Source organism: Bos grunniens, chromosome 4 (assembly GCF_055505025.1).
Source record: "Bos grunniens cultivar Pamir isolate PY7600 chromosome 4, Bosgru_T2T1.0, whole genome shotgun sequence".
Taxonomy (NCBI): domain Eukaryota; kingdom Metazoa; phylum Chordata; class Mammalia; order Artiodactyla; family Bovidae; genus Bos; species Bos grunniens.
The window spans coordinates 98,153,851-98,174,832 of record NC_141168.1 but is presented as its reverse complement, the minus strand read 5'-3'; the positions used below and the strand labels follow the sequence as shown (position 1 = coordinate 98,174,832).

Below are 20,982 nucleotides of genomic sequence, written 5' to 3'. Positions count from 1 at the left end.
GGCTGCTTCACAGGAGAACTATGCAACTGATGGTAGTTAACGTGAATGAGCCTTGGACATTTTATCTCTACAGTGGAGTGTAAAGAAGGAATTTCAATGAGGTGATCCCCAAGAGTTTCATGAGCTTAAAGACTTATGATTCTATGAAACAACTATTTGTGTCAATTTCCCAATTGAAAATAATGCCGCATTTGCCAACACATACATATGTCATGCCTCCAAACTGAAAGAAGGACTCATCAGTACCAGAAGGAATGACACTAAAAAACACAATGACCCTAAAAAACAATTACAAAATACAGAAACCTTTTCTTTAGAAAACATGATCCCAGCTTTCGCCCCTACCCTTTAGAACTGCTTCCTTCTCTCCTAAAGCTACAAGCATGCACTTTCCCCCATTTTCTTATTTCCTGTCTCTGAAAGTTCTTTCCCTTCTTCATTCCCAGCTCCTGGCTAAAACTGCTCCAACACAAGGTGGGGAGGCAGCTTTTCAAATTAATTAAAGTAACAGAATAGGCCCTGAGTGTTAAAAACACTTTACTAATGTATCACCTCTTCAATCAACTACTGGGTTAAGATTTTTAGTCACCAGCCGCAAATGCAAAGTAACATAACAGCATTAAATAATGGGGCTTCAAGCACAGCGCAGGGATGAGCCTGAAACCGACCAGGTATCATATGCATTCTCCTCCCTCTCTAAGGCAGCCCTGGAAACAAAGGAATAGAAGCCAGGTTTGCAACAAATGAGACTATGTCCTTCTTTATTTAGTGTTCTTTTTACTTATAGGACTGATGTGATTAACTTGAACACTTTTCTTTTTCAACTCTAAATTGGGTGATACTTGACAATTTAATACTCTGATTAGAAAAGCTGTACTAAGCATAATTAAAAGACAAAGCACTTTATAGACAAAGTAGATACTGACTATATTATCACTGCCTATATAGCGCTACAGTGTTTCTATACTGGGTCTTATTTTTGCCTGAGCCACACTTGACGTGTATAATTTTTTTACGCAATAGTCTCATTTCATTAAATATTATTAAAAGTCTGGCTTCTAATGACTGCATAATATTTGCAATTGAGAGCCATAACTTACATTACCAATTACTCTGTGATATTCCTCCACCACTAAATATTCATCATGTGTCTCCCCTTCCATAAGATAATTTTCTGACAGTGAAAATAGCTGATCAAAGTGTATGAACATTTTGTGCTGATATTTTCTTGAGTTAAATTTTAGTGTCATGTGTTCACCACCCTCCTAAAAATACTACCCTTAGCTATCCAAAACCGAAACAAAAGACCAGTCAATGAACACATAAATTCTAACAAAATATGTTGTTGCGAATATCTAAAATATTTACCTCATTGGGCACTCAGAATCTGCAAAACCTCTTCTGCGAGTATGAACACGGGAAAACAGCCACAATTTTATTTAAATAGAGCACTGTATCCATATGAAGCACAGTGCTTACTCAATTCTTTTGAACTCAGCCACAGGGACAAAAAAAGAAGAAATCAGACTGGATTCAGTAAAACCCAACCAACCAACAAAAAGCCTGTGTCCCTGCTTTGTGCAGCGATATTAGGCTAGAGAAACAGAGAAGGAAAACAACAATAATAGATAATTACATCTATTATTGTACTGGACTGTTGAGAATTAATATTATAATCATGATCATATTGTACTGGTTCATCAAATTGGCCCTAAATATCAATTGTTTTTTATCTTTTCAGAGTCCTCTGATTTAAGTTTTTTTCCCTTTCTCTTCATAAAAATTTCTACTCTACTAACATAATATTTTGTAATTTTTAGCTTAAATACTCAGCAGTTGAAATTGCATTCCTGTAATTATAATTATGACTAATAGACCTTCCATTTCCCATGTCATAATTAATGTCAGGCTTTATTAGAGCATAATCATGTTGCCTTTTCACTTACAAAGCTTCTTTTATTTTCACAACATTTATGTTATATTGAATTAAGCAATGAAGAGTTCTAGAGGCCTTCTTAAAGGACAATCTGTGGATCATAGATGCTGAATAAAAGGATTATGAAATGTTTCTCGCATTGTCTTTAGATTACATAAAGTATTTTCTAATGTGCTATTTGTTCAACATCAGTAAGTGAACTAAGCACTCAATAATTCAGGGATAAATACATTATATTTTCTAAAAAAAAGATTAATAAATTGCTAGCGAGGATGAAAGAACTAAAGACAATAAAACAAAATATCTGGAGATCATATTGTGACAGCAATGAAGGACATATGCAGATGAGTCAGCCTAATTGCCGCAAGTGGGTGGTCAGTATAACACATTTTGAAAGGCACAGGTTAATTTTTCATCAGCCCTGGTTACAGTTACTACAGTTCTTCAGACCACATCCATTCAGAAGATGTAACTTTACTATTGAACTATTTATTTTACTATTTATTCAAGCAAAACTGAACTGTATCTTATTGGCAATATTGAAATTAGAATTCAAAGGTACTGTCCAACTTTAACAACTTGAAATGTAATTTAGAGGGGAGAAAGTTACATTAACAACTTCTTAAATATTAAACAAATGTTCCAGAAGTCATTTGCAAGGTATATGGTAACTTACAAAAAAAGATGCCCTATGTACCTTTAAAATAGGATACTGCACTCTTTATGGACTGAATGATCAAGTTCCCTAAAATTCATTGTGAAGCCTTAATGCTTAACATGACGGTATTTGGAGAGGAGAGCTTGGAGAGGTAATTAGAATAAGACCAGGCCATGAGGGTGGGGCCCTCATGGTGGAATTAGTATCTTTAAAGGAAGAGAAGGAGAGAGGAGAGCTCTGTCTTTCTGTTACATGATGACACAGTGAGTAAGTAGCAATCTGCAAGCCAGGAAGAGAAGACTCATCAGGAAATGAATCCGCTGGCAGTTTTGATCTTGGACTTTCCAGCCTATAGAACTGTGAGAGTTAAATGTCTGCTGTTTAAGCTTTCCAATTGATGGTATCTGATGATAGCAGGCTGAGCAAAAGCATGGACTATCCTTTTTTGGTTATAAGTAACTGAATCTGTGCCTCTGAGGGCCAAACAGCAACTGACTTAGAACTCTATATTACATATGGCCCAAAACTAAAGCAATGAAACCTCACGGTATCAGTTCTTCTTTTTTTTCCCCCCTCATTGGATTACTTAAATCTTTTTATTTGGTTCACATCTTCTTAAGAAAAGTTACACATTCTCAATACCATGTTATATATGATTTTATATATGATATAAATATAAGGAGAATGTTGTATTAATATAAATATATGCATATTTACATATAATATAAATAGATGGAAAACCAAAGAATCAAGAAAATTATTCCAATTATAATCTTTCTGAGATATAAAATCATTTCTAGAAAACATGAAGAAATTTCTAAAAATGCTATGCCCTGCAGTTCCTTCTGAACCAATTATTTGGGCTAGTTTAAATGATTTACATGCCAAGGTTCTTGAAATCACAATGAATTCAAGAAACTGTGTAGCAAATTAAAATGAGGTTTGGAGAATCAGGATAACATCAGTTAACAGGATTAGAAATTTACAGAAAAAAATGAGCTTTATCTATAATAAAGCCGATGGTAGCGCAGGGTTCTTAATTATGTGCATAAATCATGGACAAATATAAAAGGTTTTAAACTATAACCACTATGGTACATTGTAGGTTGGTCTTGAAATTACAGGGTCTGGGACAAGCATTCAAAGAAAGTCCCTCACACCATATGTTTAAACTTTTAGAACTATAAGGGGATTTCCCTGGTGGTCCAACGGTTAAGACTTTGCCTTTCAGCGCAAGGGGTGCAGGTTTGATCCCTGGTTGGGGAACTAAGACCCCAGATGCCTGGCAGCCAAGAAACTAAAACATGAAACAAAAGCAATCTTGTAACAAACTCAATAGAGATTTTAAAAATGGTTCATATCAAAAACATCTTTAAAAAAACTTTTAAAACTATGAATCAAACAAACTTATAAATAAATATGTTCTTTCCTCCTATTTGAAAATGTGATAACATAGCAACTAGGAAGGCCAGGTCAAACCTAGACTTTGGGGAAATTTCTAGAATGAGAACTGAAAGAGAAAATGGTATGGAGCCAGTTTTCAGTTTTCAGACCCCAGCCCACCCCATTTCCTGCCTCACTTCCTATATCCCTCAAGCCCACACTGCTCCATACCACAGGAGCTTCACACACCAAACTTATGGGTACAACCAAGCTCCATCCTCATCCTCTCACAAACAGCTGCCCGTTGGCCCCCTCCTTGGACTTAAGAGGTATACACAAGAGCAATGTGCTCTGCCTGGAAAACCAGGCCTGGGATGAACTTGCTCCGGTCCTGGAAGTAGACTCAGGGCTGACTGCGCAGGGAAGGCATGGGTCCTGGGTAGCTAGTGTACCTTCTAGAAGTAGAGTCTGAATCTCTCAGCAGAAATTCCTCTTAGTTCTTTGAACTTGTTGTCCAATGAGAAAGGATGGCCGGAAGGAGGCTCTCAGTAGGGCTCCTTCTTGCTGAGCTTTAAGATCAGTTTATAATAAAATAGGTAACTTTATAGAAGTTAACTTAAGACAAGGAAGCAAGACCAGGAGACAGTTTTCCTTCATCAAGTGGAACTGATAGAAAAACTCAGCAGAGTTATGCCTAGAGAAGCAATTGTTCCCTCATAAAGAATATCCATAACTTTTCTCCACATGAAAGGAAGTCACTTTGCTTTCAAATATTTTTAAGTCTACAACCATCTATTGATCATGCTTACAATAATGTTAGCAATTTTTTTGCCTGGTGCCCTTCTTAGAAGCATTAGCTTTTATTTCATACTATTTTTCAAAATTCCCAAGATTTCTGAAAGGCAGGTGTCTTGATTTCGAAAAATGTATTCATTTTGTAAAACAAATCCATTTTGTTTGAATGTAAGACAATTCATTTCGTAAGTGTATTTTGAATGTGATTCATTTTGAATGTATTCAATTCATTTTGTAAAATAAAATGAATACAGATTATGTAATTTTTCTGAGTTCTCAACGTTGAATATTGGCAAAGGTTTTGGCAACATTAACAATAGACAAAAATGTTCTTTATTTCCAGGTAACCCAATTCTCCACTTTGCCATACTTAGCAGGGCCTTTCTGGCTCAGTGAGACAACAGCTAAGCTTTATTATTGCTATTTTTGCTATTCTTTGTCCAGTATAGAAGAATTCTTATTCGTGCCTTGGAATCTTGCCATACCAATAAAGAAAAAAATAGTTAATAAGCAATAAGTTAGTACAGAATATTACTTTCTGTAAATATTGTCATTAAATAATGCCACAGGAGCAAATAGAAAAACAAGCCCAGAATTTAGAAAAGAACAATCCTGTTGCTCTCCTGGCCTGAGATAGGAGAGCTTAATTTTACAAATTGTACTTTTCCTCAAACAGGTTTCATTCCTAGACACTATTTCAACCATCGACTCATGCCAAAATAGTTTGATAGTCCAACCCTTCACATAAAGAGAAAGATTCAAAGAAGGAATAAATCAGAAAGTTTCAACCAAAAAAAGGCCAGGAGCCACCTAACCTGCAGCCAACACTAATGAAAGCGACAAGCAAGTGAAAAGATATCATAAATGTAACTTAAAGCACAGGCCTACCTGAATCATATGCAAAATCTCTGGGCTCCTGTTTAATCATCAGAGGAGGGGGGAAGCTTTGGCTGGCTGCACCACCAACCATGGTGTTGTGTTCATACACTGGGTCGTGGTACTCCTGCTTAAAGCCTTGAGGTGGGAAGGGGATGTTTGGCTCAGACATCTGCCGTTGGTACATGGGACGTCCTTCCCTTGGCATTGTTGGCAAAGGAGGAAAGGAATTACAGGGTTCAGAAAGTTGGCGGCGAAATCTGGGAAATAAGAGAGCATATTTCAAATAAAAAGGTAACAAGAAATAGCCTTTAAAAATACTGGCACAATTTTTAATCGCTTAGTTAGTGAACATGACACCAGCTGACTGACCCAAAGTGTAAATCTTCAATGAAGATGAGATTTCTCCTTCCTGGGTCAGTAGCAATATGCTTTCTAATCATAATACACCTTGTGTTCCTCTTCTAATTAGTTCCATTCAGCACCATTTCAGTGTATTACCAGAAGTTAAAGGTGTGCCTCAAGTAAGGCTAAGGAGAGCAATGTAGCATTTGCAAGAAATAAATACCCTGACAGTTAAAATGCCCAGTGAGAAATCAACTTGGTAGCTCACCAAATTTCCTTATGAAGTGAGTTAAAATAATTATAGACAAGGGAAAAAAAGCAAAACAGAGACTCTGGAAAGAATCTGATCTCAAACTGCATCCTCTATCTTTTAATTGTTATCAAGCTAATCAACAAACAAAATATCAACCAAATAAAAACCTCCTTAATGGTTTTCCATTTCTTATCATCGATTACTGAGGAAAGAAGAAAGGAATGGCTTTCTTTTCAAATGGGTGGGACTCTTACATCTTCAACAATGTCCTAAAGAACACTGTATTCTAATGAGAAATTAAACTGGGCAATATTATAGAGAATGAAATCCAAGCTAGTTTTTAAAGACCACTTCTTTACTGTCAAAACAGCAACACAGAACACACTGGCTTCTGAGAGCTTCAGACAAAATATAAGGTCGATGAAAATAAGCATAAAATATTACAGCAGACCTCTGAAGATGGAAAGAACATTCATGCATTACATAGCATTGCAACACGTCATGATGTTAGGTCATGTGGAAGCTCCGAGGCCTTGGCAGAAGGCTGACGGTGAGTTTCTACACTCCTTCCTTCTTGGTTATCTACCGTACTGACTGGCTCATCACATCATCATTCAGTTCTGTGTGTCTCATCCTAATACCATTGACCCACCACAAAGATGTGGATTAATTAAAGATTTAAAAGTGCTCTAAAATGCCCAGGAGTGCTTAAAAATAACCTATCCGACATTTCTATGAGCAAATGTATGCCTATTAATTCCCCTGCACCCTTCTAAAAGCATTCCTGTGACTTTAATTTGGAGAGTTAACATTTAATTTTGGTAACGTTAAATGAAAACAAGGGAAAAGCAAAAGAATGGCGGAGTGATTGCTTTAGCGTTTCTCAGAACACTCCACCCTGTGATTTAACTCTAGCCTCGCCAGCTGCCATGAAAAGCACTGAAATTCCAACTACACCTGCAGAAAACCAACTTAGAAACTCAGATATTGCCAAACAATTAGGCTGACTGGCACTGCATTCATTTCCCTTCTCTTGCTTATTTCATTAGCCAAAAAAAGAAACAGAAATTATCATTAAGAACTGTCAAGGAGTGAATCGGAAAATTGTAACTTGAAGTTAAAATAAGAACTCTTGCTCACTTGGGAAGCCACACAAGGAAGTTAATGATACTTCTGCTAAAAGCTTTGTTTAAAAAAAAAAAAAGTCAAGCCATTTGTTTGCAGGAGTCAATGTGCTTCCAGTTGCTACTCACTGAGGACCATGCATATATCAACACACATATGCTTCCTAAGAAACTACAAGTTTGTGGTGATGTTCTTATGACTGATGGTAAAGAGAAACGGACTCAGAAGCTTCTGGAAGAGAGTGCATGGGTAAGGAGAGCACGCTGATGAACTCTTGGGTATAGAAAAACAGCGTCTAAGTGGTGGGAAACAGAGAAAAAGAGACAGGACTCCTGCACAGTGAGTTCAGGGAAAAGTGCCAAAGGGCTGGGCCGAGGAGCAGAGAGAGGCAGAGGAGAGGAAGTGGGGTGCAGCCCAGTTGGCCATGAAGTGTTCCCTGAGAGAGGTTGGGTGCTGGGCTGGAGGGGGCTATTTGGGGACAGGATCTGTTCCCAGAGCAAATTTGCCATTTATAACTGAGGGACTGTCATTTGTTGGCGAGAGCTCTCCAAGAAATCCTCCTCAGAAACATACGGCTTCAGAGATTTTCCTGGGATGGGCCAGCTGGTACTGGCCTCCACGCTCCGCGGGGGACACTGGGAAAAGACCTGAGCTTCCCTCTCCCAGTTCCGGGCCGGCTGTTCGCAGTCTCAAATATTTGACTTCAAGTAGAGACGCTCAAATGGATTTGGCTATGGCAGCTCTAGTTAGGTCACCTAAAAACAGCCACACTGCTTGTTTAGCAGTCACCTTCCATAAAAGAGAACTTCAGAGAGCGCCAACCGTTCCACCTCTAATTCTGACCCTCGTCTGAGGGGGAGAGAGGCTTGGTACCAAGAACTCTGGGAAGTCCCCAGAAGTAGACAAAACAAAACTTGCTTTTTTCTGCATCGTCCTCTCTATGCCCCCATCAGTCCTACACAATGTGCATCTGTTTAATGGCCCACCCGGCAATAAGATTTCTTTCATCTGTATTTACAAAACTGTTTACACAGATGCTCATACCATTACACTCTGAGAAAGTCTCAGGTCCACAGGGTGAGAAGAAAAAGATAATGGACAGCGTTTCATAACCAAAGCACAAGAGGACACAGGGATGGAAACCAAGGTAGAAACATTATTATTTGGTTTCATGCTGGAAAGAATGCTTTCATCTTATCCTTTCATATCAGAAGAGTGACTGAAATTGAGATTGAGTCCCATTAAATAATCTATAAAAAGCAGAGCTGAGTATTCCCTTATTTTCAGAAAGTTGCCAGTGGCCCATCTTTGGGTTTCCTTTGCTGATCTGGAGGATTCCTGGGCTGAGCTATTTTTATAATGCTGTGTCAGAACCCCTTTGCACAGGCTTATTGTTAAATTTGGGGTTCTCTGGTGGCTCAGAAGGTAAAGAATCTGCCTGCAATGCAGGAGACCTGGGTTCAATCCCTCGGTTGGGAAGATCCTCTGGGAAAGGGAATGGCAACCCACTCCAGTACTCTTGCCTGGAGAATTCCATGGACAGAGGAGCCTGGTGTGCTGCAGTCCATGGGGTCGCAAAGAGTCAGACAGAACTGAGCAACTGAACAACAACAGCATGCTAACCATGCTCTCGAGATTATGCCTGTTGTATCTGTTTGGTAGAAATACTACTATTTCATGGCATGTTACTATACATCTCTTTCCAATTCCACATTCAGGGTTGTCATACTGATAGCTTGGAATCTGCCATGGGGGCAATATTTACATCACAGACTCATCAAATGCTACAGATCAAAGTCTTTTGGGTTTTCTTCCATAGATCCTATTGTTATCCATTTACCAACACACCACTTGTTCTATAAGTACAGGGTAGAAGGGGAAAAAATAAATGCTGTATACAACTGAACTGTGTTTTTAAGTTGTATTATTAAGGCCTCTAAGGGTCCTTCAATATTTTATTTAAACACAAATTTTTAAATCTCTAAGAGTTGAGAATTACCTGACATAGCATGTTCTCTATGTTGTGTCTTGCCTTGTTCCTTTCTAAGGAATACTAATTCAGTCTCTATCACTTTAATGTTATATTCTCAGTGTTCAGGGTCATGCATCTACTGACATTAAATATCCATCACTTGCAAAGGAGGAAAGAGAGTTCTATCATATAAGTTCTCTTCTGCAAAACTATGTACAGCTAAACCAGTCAGTCTAAGGTAAAGAACCTAATTCCATAAGCCATCTACTAAAATTAGTTTCCTAACTTTATTTTTCAAGTACACACATATGCTCATAAAAATGGGATGATCTGATTTAAAGTTTAAGTGAAGCAATTTAATTCAAGCAAAGAGAAAGGGAAATGTTCAAATGTCAGTATATAGATTAATTTTCCATTTTAGCAACCAATTTAAATGTTTATAAAGGAATGTTTACAAATGACCTTCTCCACAAATTATTTATAGCTAAAGACAGAGCAAACTCTAAAAATATTTTGCACAGATGTGCAAAATTAATACACTCGCCTTGAATTTACTATAGGTCCTAGGAAGTGGTAAAAGGAATTTCTTCCAAGAATGTTAAAAACAGTTTTGCTTTGTTTTGTTTTTTTTTTTTAATGGTACTTGCAGTTACCAAGGGATAAGGGGTAGGGAGGAATAAATTGGGAGATTGGGACTGACATATGCACACTACCATTGATAAAATAGATAAATAATAAGGATATATTTCATAGCACTGGAAACTCTACTCAATACTCTGTAGTGACCTATATGGGAAAAGAATCAAAAAAAGAGTAGATATATGTATAACTGATTCACTTTGCTGTATAGCAGAAACTAACACACACATTGTAAATCAATTATATTCCAATAAATTTTTTGTATAAGGTACTTGCACTTTACCTGTGATCCATGGGGTAGCTACTGTCTTGGATGGGCTGCGATGGAGGGAGGTGAGCTGGGAAGGCGCGGTCAGGCTTTGAAGTGTGAGCTGAGTTGGGAGATGCATGGTGCAGGGGGGACACTGGAGTGCTGGATGGTGTTGGGGGGTTGGAGGGCCTCATTCCCACTTGTGGCTTCTGATCATAGGCACTACCCAAGAGATAAGAGAAAAGAGAATGTGTGTTTCTTGGGAAAAATTAAAACTCTGTCCCCACCCCAAACAGTCAAGGAAAGAAAAAAATATTTCAGGCTAAAGTCCCAAGGAAGCTTAGAATGGTATGGCTTTTGGTTTTTGCAATTCCAAAACATGTAATCATCAAAACAGCCACACACTTAAACAGAAAATAGGATAATCTATCACTTGGAAACAGCACAAATATAAACCATCTATTTTTAATACATATACAAACAACATAACATAAGGAAAATCTCTGTCAGCAAAAGCAGTGACATTATTTCCATCTATTCTTCGTTGTTGTTTTTTTTTGGCCACACTGTGAGACATTGCAGGATCCTAGGAGGGATCAAACTCATGCTCCCTGCATTGCAAGTGTGGAGTTTAAACCACTGAACTACCAGGGAAGTCCCCATGACCATCTGTTTTTGATATGTCTCCCTAAGCAAGTTTCATAGGTCTTTTCTAGATCATTAAATATTTCTGATATTATAATCCTTCTACATTACAGAAGACTTTACAATAAGAAGTCGTATCAGTTTAACGAGATGCAGATCATACCTGACTCACCTTTATTTGTTGTAGAATTCTAAGCCAATGCTTTTGCCTTATTTTCATTCTTTTAGTGTAAAATAAATGATGGCTGGCATTAACTTCCTCACATGAGATAATAAAGATTTATGAGGCAAATTAAAACGTCTCTGATATATTTAAACCTTCTTGGAGCATATGATTAGGCACAAAATAATGTTCTTAAGAATAAAATCCTGTTATCACAGTCTAACTTCTAAACATAATTACAAAAGAATAAAATGAGTGAGCTTGTTTTTATACACATTATGAATTTAAGTTGCAGTCTTTAGCATAGTTCTCAGGGATATGATTTAACTAATTCTTCTAATCTAAAAATACTTTATTGAAAACAAATTATATTTAAGTTTCTGAACAAAAAATATCTAGGTTAAAACACTCTGTTCCTTTTAAGATAAAAAGCATTTGCCAGTATATTTTTTCTTTAAAAAAGAAACTTAAAACAAAATTGACTTATGTAATAATTTATCCTGTTGCTCCATCCATACAAAAGAATTACATCCACGCATGAAACTACAGAAGTAGAGGAGTATGGGCTGCATAAGTCTTTCTTCCTTTACAGCAAAGTCCACAAACTCATACTATTTGGTTCCACCTGTTTCCTTTACCAGTATTTCTGAATGAGAATGTACTTCTTTTATAAAATGGTTCACCTGTCTCATTCCCATGTGAAAAACAGTGATACAACTTCTGTCCTAGGATATTACTTTTTTCTCATAAAATGCTATACTGTGTTACACTGTTCATATAGAAATGGAAAAAACAGAATTAATCCAATAAATCACTGTGGGAATTATTGGTCTTTGAGAAGAATCTCAAAATACACAGGTAATTCTACCATTAATTTATGGAAGTCAGATGTCATTTTTGAAAAATATGTCTATAAACCAGTAGTTCTTCCATAATCACACTTCTGATCAATGCTAAAATGCAATGACAATTCTATACCTATTTGGTTTATTAATTAAAAATTCTCCAATATGTTAAATAATTACTCTGTGAATACATAGTATTATTCATAAGGAGAAAATGCAAAAATTAAAAATGTGATAAAATAAAACTGAGATTGATCAATACTGTTTTATCTGAACTCAGTATGCTTTAATAGTAGGCTTCTATAAGAGATATATCTTATAAAAGCTTTGCAGTTCAACTGAACCACCTTTATCATTTCAGACTCTGGTGAACTGTCTAGGAAAGAGGATGTAGAAGACAAGTTTGCAAGAACAAATAGTAATGAAATATCCAAGCACCGGTCGGTACCATGAAACTATACAAACCAAAGTTTTTTGAATCTTAAATATCTTAAACAACGAACTAGTGAATGTAACAAAAAGGAAGTAGACTCACAGATGCAAAGAACAAGTGAATGCTTTCCAGTGGGTAGAGGGAAGCAGGAAGAGCAATATAGGGGTAGGAGATTAAGAGGTACAAATTACTAGGAGTAAAATAATCTATAAGAACATATTGTACAACACTGGCAGTGTAGCCAGTATTTTATAATAACTATAAATGGAGCATAACTTTAAATATTGTGAATCACTATATTATACACCTCTAACCTTCAGCTATGCTTCGATTTAAAGAATGGGAAAAAAAATGACATTATTCTGCAGAAGGAAACAGAGTATAGGTAAAAAAAAAAAAAATCTGAGGAAACAGAAGACTCCTCTGAATCATAATGCATTATGAACTTGAACTTGAATCAACATAATTTATAAGACCGCAAATATCTGTAATCATTTTTATAAGTTTCTAAACCAACTCCTTTAAAGGACTATGTCTCTACTGTAATTGAGAGTAATAACATACAATATACAGAGCCAACTTTTTCCTTATGCAATTAGGGGCCAATATGAAAAGTAGCAGAATGCAATTTACTGTGAAGGGTTTTTAATGAACATACATGTTATCAAATTTTCCAACAAAGGAACAATGTACTTCTACTGCTCCACCCTTTATTATCATCAGAAGGAACAACTGGGTTTTTAACAGATAATAGCCTCTGCTAAGCCTTATAAAATTCTAACTTTACTGCAACTGTCCATGAATGCATCTTATAGATCATCTGCAAAGCCTGTCAGATAACTAATGTACTGTTCAGACCTGCCAAATGCTTCATTGTTTTCCCCCTACAAACTCTAAAGTGCATAATGCATTCTTTCTAATGAGAACTGAACTTTCGGTACCTGCTCATGCCACCTAAGACCCTTTTTACAATCTCAGGATGCATCCCCTAACGGTTGTGGAAAAGCAGCTCATGATCTGGATAAAAATTACTCCTTTAAAATGATTCTAGAAGTATATGATCAGACAGTAAACGGTCCTTTTGAGTTCTGCTCAACATATGACCTAATTAGCTTGTTACATGTTGAAGATGTAACTCTTATAAAATACGACTTGAGATTTTATATTATGGTAAATCTGTGTTTCTGTAAGAACCATCAGGTGCTCGCTATACACTCAATTACTTTACCTGACATTGTACAGGCACTTTTCTCCATAGCTGAATTTAAAGGGCTGTTCTTGACTGCAGGCAGAGCCGAGTTCTGAACATGGACTGTGGGGTTCTTTCTTGATTTTCAGTGGGAGGCCATGAAAAGCCACTAGAAAACAAAAATACCCGCAAAAATGAAATCCTGTTAGGAATTAAGTACACTAACCTGTTCTATCCCTCTTGGTTAAAATGTCACTAACATTTCATATTAACTCTCATACATAAGAAAAATCACACTGGACAAATTTTATGCAAGAAAAGATTCTGGAGAATCTTATATACTTTCCATATACTCATTGTTTGCTTTTACTGTATAACAAAATGCACGCTTGAACTTTCTCATTACTGAAAGTCAAATGAACTATTTGTAACTGGCTTAGCTGACACTAACAAAATGAGAAATTCAGTTTTCAGAAAATAAACTTGAAAATATTTCAGCAAGTTTTCCAATAACTCAAGCAGGGGGAAAAAAAAAACACAACTGACTATTCAAGAATTAACTGAAAATAGAAGCATAATTTTAAGAATTAACTGAAAGGAAAATATTTCAAGTGCATCAATAGTAATGGTTTAATGGAATAAAAATTGAACTATGATGAAGAGTAACTTCATTCTTCTTATTCTTCATATTCTAAGAACTTCGTTCTTAGAGTAACTAATGATACTTTGGACAAAAGGATAAAAACTCAACATCTTTGTGGACAGTGGTTATATATTAAACTACAGATAAAAAGTACTTATCTAACTACTTAAGAGAAGTGTGAAGATACATTGTGAGAAATACATTAAAGTTATTTTTTGTATATTATGACCATAAAGCAATTGTTCTATATGAAATGATAGTTTCTCCTTTTTCATATGACATTGTCATGTCATTAATGTTCAATATAATACAAAGATAATATCACAAAATATGAAGAACTATGTGTATTTAGGTGGAATCATATCTCTTAAACCAAAAAATAAAATAAGGTTATATATTTTTGTTATTTTAAGTGAAGCTGAAAAAAATATATACTAGAGATCCTCAGAATAACTGAAGTTTTAGTAAAAATGGAAAAATAAATAAAAAGATAAGAGGAAAAACAGACATGAGAATGAATTTTAGTTTCATACAATATGCACAGGTAAGAATAATCCCAAGAATAAGCCCAAGAAGGACACACTGTGGATAGTTATCCCAACTCTGTAAAACCTAAGATTAAAATACAAAATATTAAGTACATATACTATAAACGAAGATAAAAGAAGAGAAACTTTGTGGTTTATGATGCCATTCAATCTTGATCATAACATTATAGCATTATGAACTTGTACTTGCTTGAATGTCATATATAATTTTAGTATAAGAAATTGATATCAAGAACTATCAAGCTCCAAGAAAATAAATTTGTTAATATAAGCACATAATTTTGACTAAAATGTTTAGTGATATTAAAGAAACATCTGAAGCACTGTGGAAAACAAATTTGTCACCTAAATTAGTTGTCTAAGGAAAACTTAATAAATAATAATACAATTATTTCACTGAGTGATCTATTTCAAAGTATTTTTTCTAATTTAATGTGTGTTTAATATACCTACTCAGAGAAGAGAGAGTCAGAGGAACAGAAACAAAGGGGAAATTATGTATGTTTTCATATGCAAATGGTACATATGTTCATTAACTTTACCAAGTCAGAAAGTTATAATTTATAAAATGCTAAGATGAAAGAGGCTTAACAACCTCAGGATTCACTTCATAACCTGAGGACTTGCTTGGATTCTGATTTGAACATAACAACTAAAAGAGACCAATGAGTAAGACATTTTAATGTGGACTAGGTAAGAAATTATTGTTAATTTTGTTGAATGTGATAATGAAATGGCAGTTGTTCCCAAAAAAGGTTTAAAGCTAAAGCTTCATAAAATATTTATGGATAAAAAAATAAGTCCTGGAATTTCATTAAAATAATCTAGAAAAAGATGTGTAGGGGAAGAATCAAATAGAAAAATGTTGATAAATGTTAAAAGCAGACTGATGGGTCAGTGGGAGTTCATTACATTATTCTCTTTACTTTTATCTAAATTCTAAATTCACAAGATAAAATGCTTTTAAATTATGAAACAAAAACACAAAGGATTTAAAGTAGCATCCTTTAAGAAAATGTTTTGCCCTCTGCATGTGTATGTGTGTGTGTATGCTACTTCTTAGAATGACAGATATTGCACAATGAAATCTTGTAATATGTTAATCATGTATTTGCTGCTTTCTTAACAAATAGTTTTCAACTCTTTATGACTTACTTGAACATATACAACAAAATGTGCATACCTTAAGTTCAGCACTTTAGATTAAGTATTGGGTTTTATATTTTCCTAAGAAAAAGCAGTACCAACATCAAAGGAACTCAAATTATACCTGAGAGATCAGAACTAATTTGTATGAATAAAAATGGGTAAGATCTCAAAAGCTAATAAATTGGTAGTACAATGCAAAGTTGATCATATTTATCAAAATATCAGACATCATCAGAGACTACTATATTCAACATTACTGTTTTAAAAGTCTTTGGGACCACGAAGTAGGAAAGGATTAGTGAACAGGATGCAAAGGCATTAACCACAGAAGAAAATAATCTATGAATTAGGCTTCATTGCAATTAAGAACTTCTCTTCCCCAAGACACTAAGCTACACACACCAAGAAGTTACTTGCTATAGAAAGATCAAAGATATCATACTCAACCTAATAAAAATTGTTACAAAGAGAGAAAAGAAACAACCCAATTAAAATTGGGCAAAAGATTCAAACAGGCAGTTCATAAAAGAAGATATCCAAATAGCAAAATAAATGAGCAACAAAATGAAGATATATGAAAAGGTATTCATCTTTACTCATCAAGAAACTGCAAATAAAGTCACATCAGGTTATACTATATACCGACTAGGATGGCTAAAGATTGGCATTGACATTGACATGAAGAAGACCTAAAGCAGTAAGAACTTTTAAATATATGCTACTGAGAGTATAAACTCACATGTACACACAAACACACACTCTGGAAAACTTTTTGGCAGTATCAACCAAGTCTTTATATAAGATTTTATATAAGATCATATTACTATGATCTAGTAATAACTCTCTTAGGTGGATATCAAAGAGAAAGGACTGAATATGTTCACCAAAAGGACATATTCATAGCAGCTTTATTCATAATACCAAAACTGGAAAAATTCCAGTGTTCACTAGCAGAAAAATGGATAAATAATGTGTGGCTTATTCATACAATGAAATACTCTACAAGAATAACAAGGAACACACTGGTTACACACAGAACGTCTCTCAGATGGTAAGCTGATAAAAGAAGACAAGCACAAAAGAGTATGTAGTAAAGGAATTTGAAGAACAGACCACCCTGATAGTGAAAGAATCTTCCGGTGGTGGATGGGAGTATTAATGACAGACAGGGATCTCGTAATCTAACGCTGATGTTTAGTCACTAAGTCATGCCCGATTGCTTCGTAACTCCATGGAATGCAGCCTGCCTGGCTCCTTTGTCCATGGAGTTTTCCAGGAAAGAATACTAGAGTGGGTTGCCATTTCCTTTTCCAGGGGACCCTCCCAACCTGGGATCAAATCTGCATCTCCTGCACTGGCAGGTGGATTTTCTACAGAGCTATAAATATTTTATATTTGCTCTATGCAGTGATTACAAGTATATACATATGTAAAATTCACCAAGTTTTACACTTAAGATTTTTACATTGAGATAAATGTTTTGCTCCAAAAAAAGGTTTAAAAATATGAGAAACGTCAAGCAACGCTCTAAAAAATTGAGATGTTTGAAAATGCCTGGCCTCCTGTTCCAGTAGAGACATCTGATAATGTGCTTTAACCTCACAGGATAAATAATTCCAGATGAAGCAGGGGAGGGAGGACAACTCTGGGGTACCATCAGGAAAGATTCCTAGCAGGACAGTAGCCTTCTATCAAAATGTCCATTAATATCAGCCTAGAAGCAAAAAAGCATAACTCATCCTTGTAGATACACCATCTGGAGCTTTCAGACTGGCCCTAAGAACTTCTTGGAGTAACCATAGAAGAAAGAACATAAGGACACCCAACGTGTACTCAGAGGGAAGCTGATCCCTAAACAGAGGATCCCCAAAGTTGCCCAATCATCAAAGTACTCAGGGAAATTTTGAAAACAAACAAACAAACGGGGATTCTACTATTCCATATGTCATTAGTTCAACTGTGTCCCCTCCAAATTTTAACTTGAAGTCCTACCTCAGACGTGACTTTATTTGGAAAACTAGTTGATGTCACTTTAGCAAATAATTTGTGATATATTTCTTTGAGTTGGTTTTCTTTTGGGGAGGGTAGTTAATTTGACAAAAAAAAAAAAAAAAAGACAGGGTCATTAGAGTGGAATCTAATCTAGTATTACTGGTGTCCTCGTACAAACAGGGCATTAGGACAGAGAAACACAGTGAGAATACCAAGTGAAATGAAGGCAGAAATTAGAATGATGCTTCTTCAAGCCAAGAATTGCCAAAATTGCCTGCAAACTGCCATAATCTAGGGAAGAGGCAAAGAACACTCTCTCTCTCATAGCCATCAGAACCCTGCCAACACTTTCATCTCAGACTCCTAGCTTCCAGAGCTGTGAGACAACAAATTTCCACTTTTTAAGCCACCTAGTTTATGATACTTTGTAATGGCAGCCCTGGGCTTCATTGGGTGCTCAGTGGTAATGAATCTGCTGGGCAGGAGGTGCGGGTTGGATCCCTAGGTGGGGAAGATCCCCAGGAATAGGAAATGGCAACCCACTCCAATATTCTCGCCCAGGAAATCCAATGGACAGAAGAGCCTGGTGGGCTACAGTCCATGGGGTCACAAAAGAATCAGACATGACTTAGTGATTAAACAACAACATAAATGGTGACTCTAGCAAACTCATACACCCTTCCCAGGAACTCTGCTTCACTACAGCTGGCATATAGATCAGCATTATCTTTGAAAATTTTCTAGGTGATTCTCATAACCAGACAAATTTCAGATCCACAATGATCTTAGCAACACGTGGATCCAGTGTATGCTACCCTGAAACAGGTCCAAGACTTGAAAAGACTTTAAAAAAAAATGAAGTTGAACAATGTCTCCCTTTTTGTTAGATGCCAACACTCAAGGATTCTCACAGGTTCTCCAAGAGGTTTAGGGCTCCCGTACTCTCTCCGTGTGTGGGCCTCTTAATTGCTGTGGGCTCTTGGAACCATGACTTTTTTTTCTAATCATAAGCCAAATACTAGGTTTTTGTTGTTTTTTTTTTTTAATTGCTGCGTTGAGGAGGAAAAAAGAAGCCAACCTGAGATCTTCAATCTTTTGCACAAGAACCAAAGCAACTTTATTTTCCTCATTTTCAGTCTTCTGCTTCCTGGAGATCTCGGATCTCAAAAATGACTTCTTTATTCTTTGGTAAGGGTAGTACAGAGACTCCTTCCAGAGGGGAGACCAGGTTTGGGTATTTCATCACAGGGCTGAGAGTCGGAGCGTCTGCGAACAGGCAGTTTTCCAGCTCGCTGGCACGGGTACAAGTGGAAGCAGCACATTCATTTCGTGCAATTTGCTTTACCTTCCCACATGGAGTTGGTGCATGTAAAAGGCTGTTAAGTACTAAATTATTCCTTATCAAATCACCATCATCTGGAGTCATGATCAACACTAATTAAATTACTTTCACTGAACATGGCTCCAGCCTGCTGCCGAGGCTGCTAGGTACATTTCATCTCGCTTACTGTCCTGTCCTGCCTGTGTTGGCAACAGAGGGCTACAGGCATCAGCATTGTTCGTAGTTTTAATTACAGTGACTCTTTCCTTTTTCAAGTGTATCAAATCATAAGAGTTAACTCCTTCATTTACAAACAAGTGATGGCTCCCAATGTATATTACATTCTATCCCTGACTTCAGACAATTCATATCATTCATCTGCTGACTTCCTCAACCACATTTCCATGCAAACTTTTATGACCCGCAACTCCTCCGGACAATCAGATTTTTAGGAGGAGAAGCCAAGAGAACTCTCCAGAGATGCATCTTGCATTTTTGCTTTGATGGAGGCTTGACCTTTAAAACCACATCTTAAGGCTGACTTGCAATGACTGAGTTCCTCTAATGGTTAAATTTAAGAGCTCCAAAATACCAAGACGTTAAAAAATGCACTTCCAAAATAAACTTAACCACTTCTTAATTCAAAAAGTTTACTTGGGGTTATGGTATTCATCGTAAAGTATTTGCTAGATTAGCGATTGTTTTCATTTTGGAACAATGAACTCTGAGGCATCATCTTGGCTTCCATTTTTTTTCCTGCCCACATTTTAGACCAGAGGCACACTCCTGTCATAATTCTCCTGGAGCACAGAGTGTAGGGCCCGTGGCTCTCCAAATGCAACAACGCTGGCATACAACCAAGTTTTGGTTCAGGGTGGTGTTTAATCACAAAGCTGTGTCCGACTCTTCTGTGACCCCGTGGACCGTGTAGCCCACCAGACTTCTCTGTCCATAGGATTTCCCAGACAAGAATACTGGAGTGGGTTGCTATTTCCTTCTCCAGGGGATCTTCCTGACTCAGGGATTGAACCTGAGTCTCCTGAATTGGCAGGCGGATTCTTTACCACTAAGCCATCAGGCAAATCCCTTGGTTCAGGGTAGACATATGATAAGTCATATGTGAACATCTACAATATTGACGTAGAAAATAAATTTAACAATTTGCTCATAGAAGAATAATTTCCTAAATAATCATGACCCTGAAGTATTTTTTTGGTTACTACTAAACTGAAAACAGACCATGTTATGATTGATTGGTTCATGTTAGTTCAGACAATAAACAATGAAATCTATGAATTCAGTTTTTGTTTATATTTCTATAGTGAACATGAAGTAAATTTAAGAAAGATAATATGCTTAACTTTGGTGTTAATATTAATATATTGAACTCTCATTGAGTTTGGAATAGTGATAGAAAACTCTCCTACAAAGCCTCAAAAAACTCAGATTTACACAATATTATAAAGTTTCCAAAGAATCTTCAACAACTCTGGATTTTCATCATTCAAGACAAGAAGGACATTAGCATTCCAATTTTGGGAAAAAAAAATTTAAAGAGGCATAAAGAAGCTAAGCTTCATGCCTAACTAAAAGCCTAGGACTAATTTATTATAGGTAGGAATTAAAGTCTTGGGCTTTGGGCAGCAACTCTTGAACCCTTGACCATACAATTCAAATTTACTTTGTGTAGGCACACTTAAGATTTCCATCATGCATGAGAACCACTGTAACATTATATCAGATGTTTCTTTATCCATATATTTCTTCATTAATTCATCCATTTACTGGCCTAGACATTATGCCATTTGCTAAGGGACAGGAC

At 36.2% G+C, this 20,982-nt stretch overlaps 1 protein-coding gene across 5 annotated transcripts in view; it reads right to left on the bottom strand.

Moving 5' to 3' along the window:
• Positions 1 to 20,982, bottom strand: part of ETV1 (ETS variant transcription factor 1) — a 97,874-nt gene that overhangs the window by 28,953 nt on the left and 47,939 nt on the right. For all 5 annotated transcript variants that reach the window (XM_086398580.1, XM_086398579.1, XM_086398581.1 and 2 more), the window contains 3 exons: positions 13,547 to 13,676; positions 10,266 to 10,454; positions 5,661 to 5,908 (listed from right to left, as the gene is read on the bottom strand). In XM_086398580.1, coding sequence (XP_086254706.1) covers positions 5,661 to 5,908; positions 10,266 to 10,454; positions 13,547 to 13,676 — 567 coding nt within the window. The remainder of the gene's footprint in view (positions 1 to 5,660; positions 5,909 to 10,265; positions 10,455 to 13,546; positions 13,677 to 20,982) is intronic.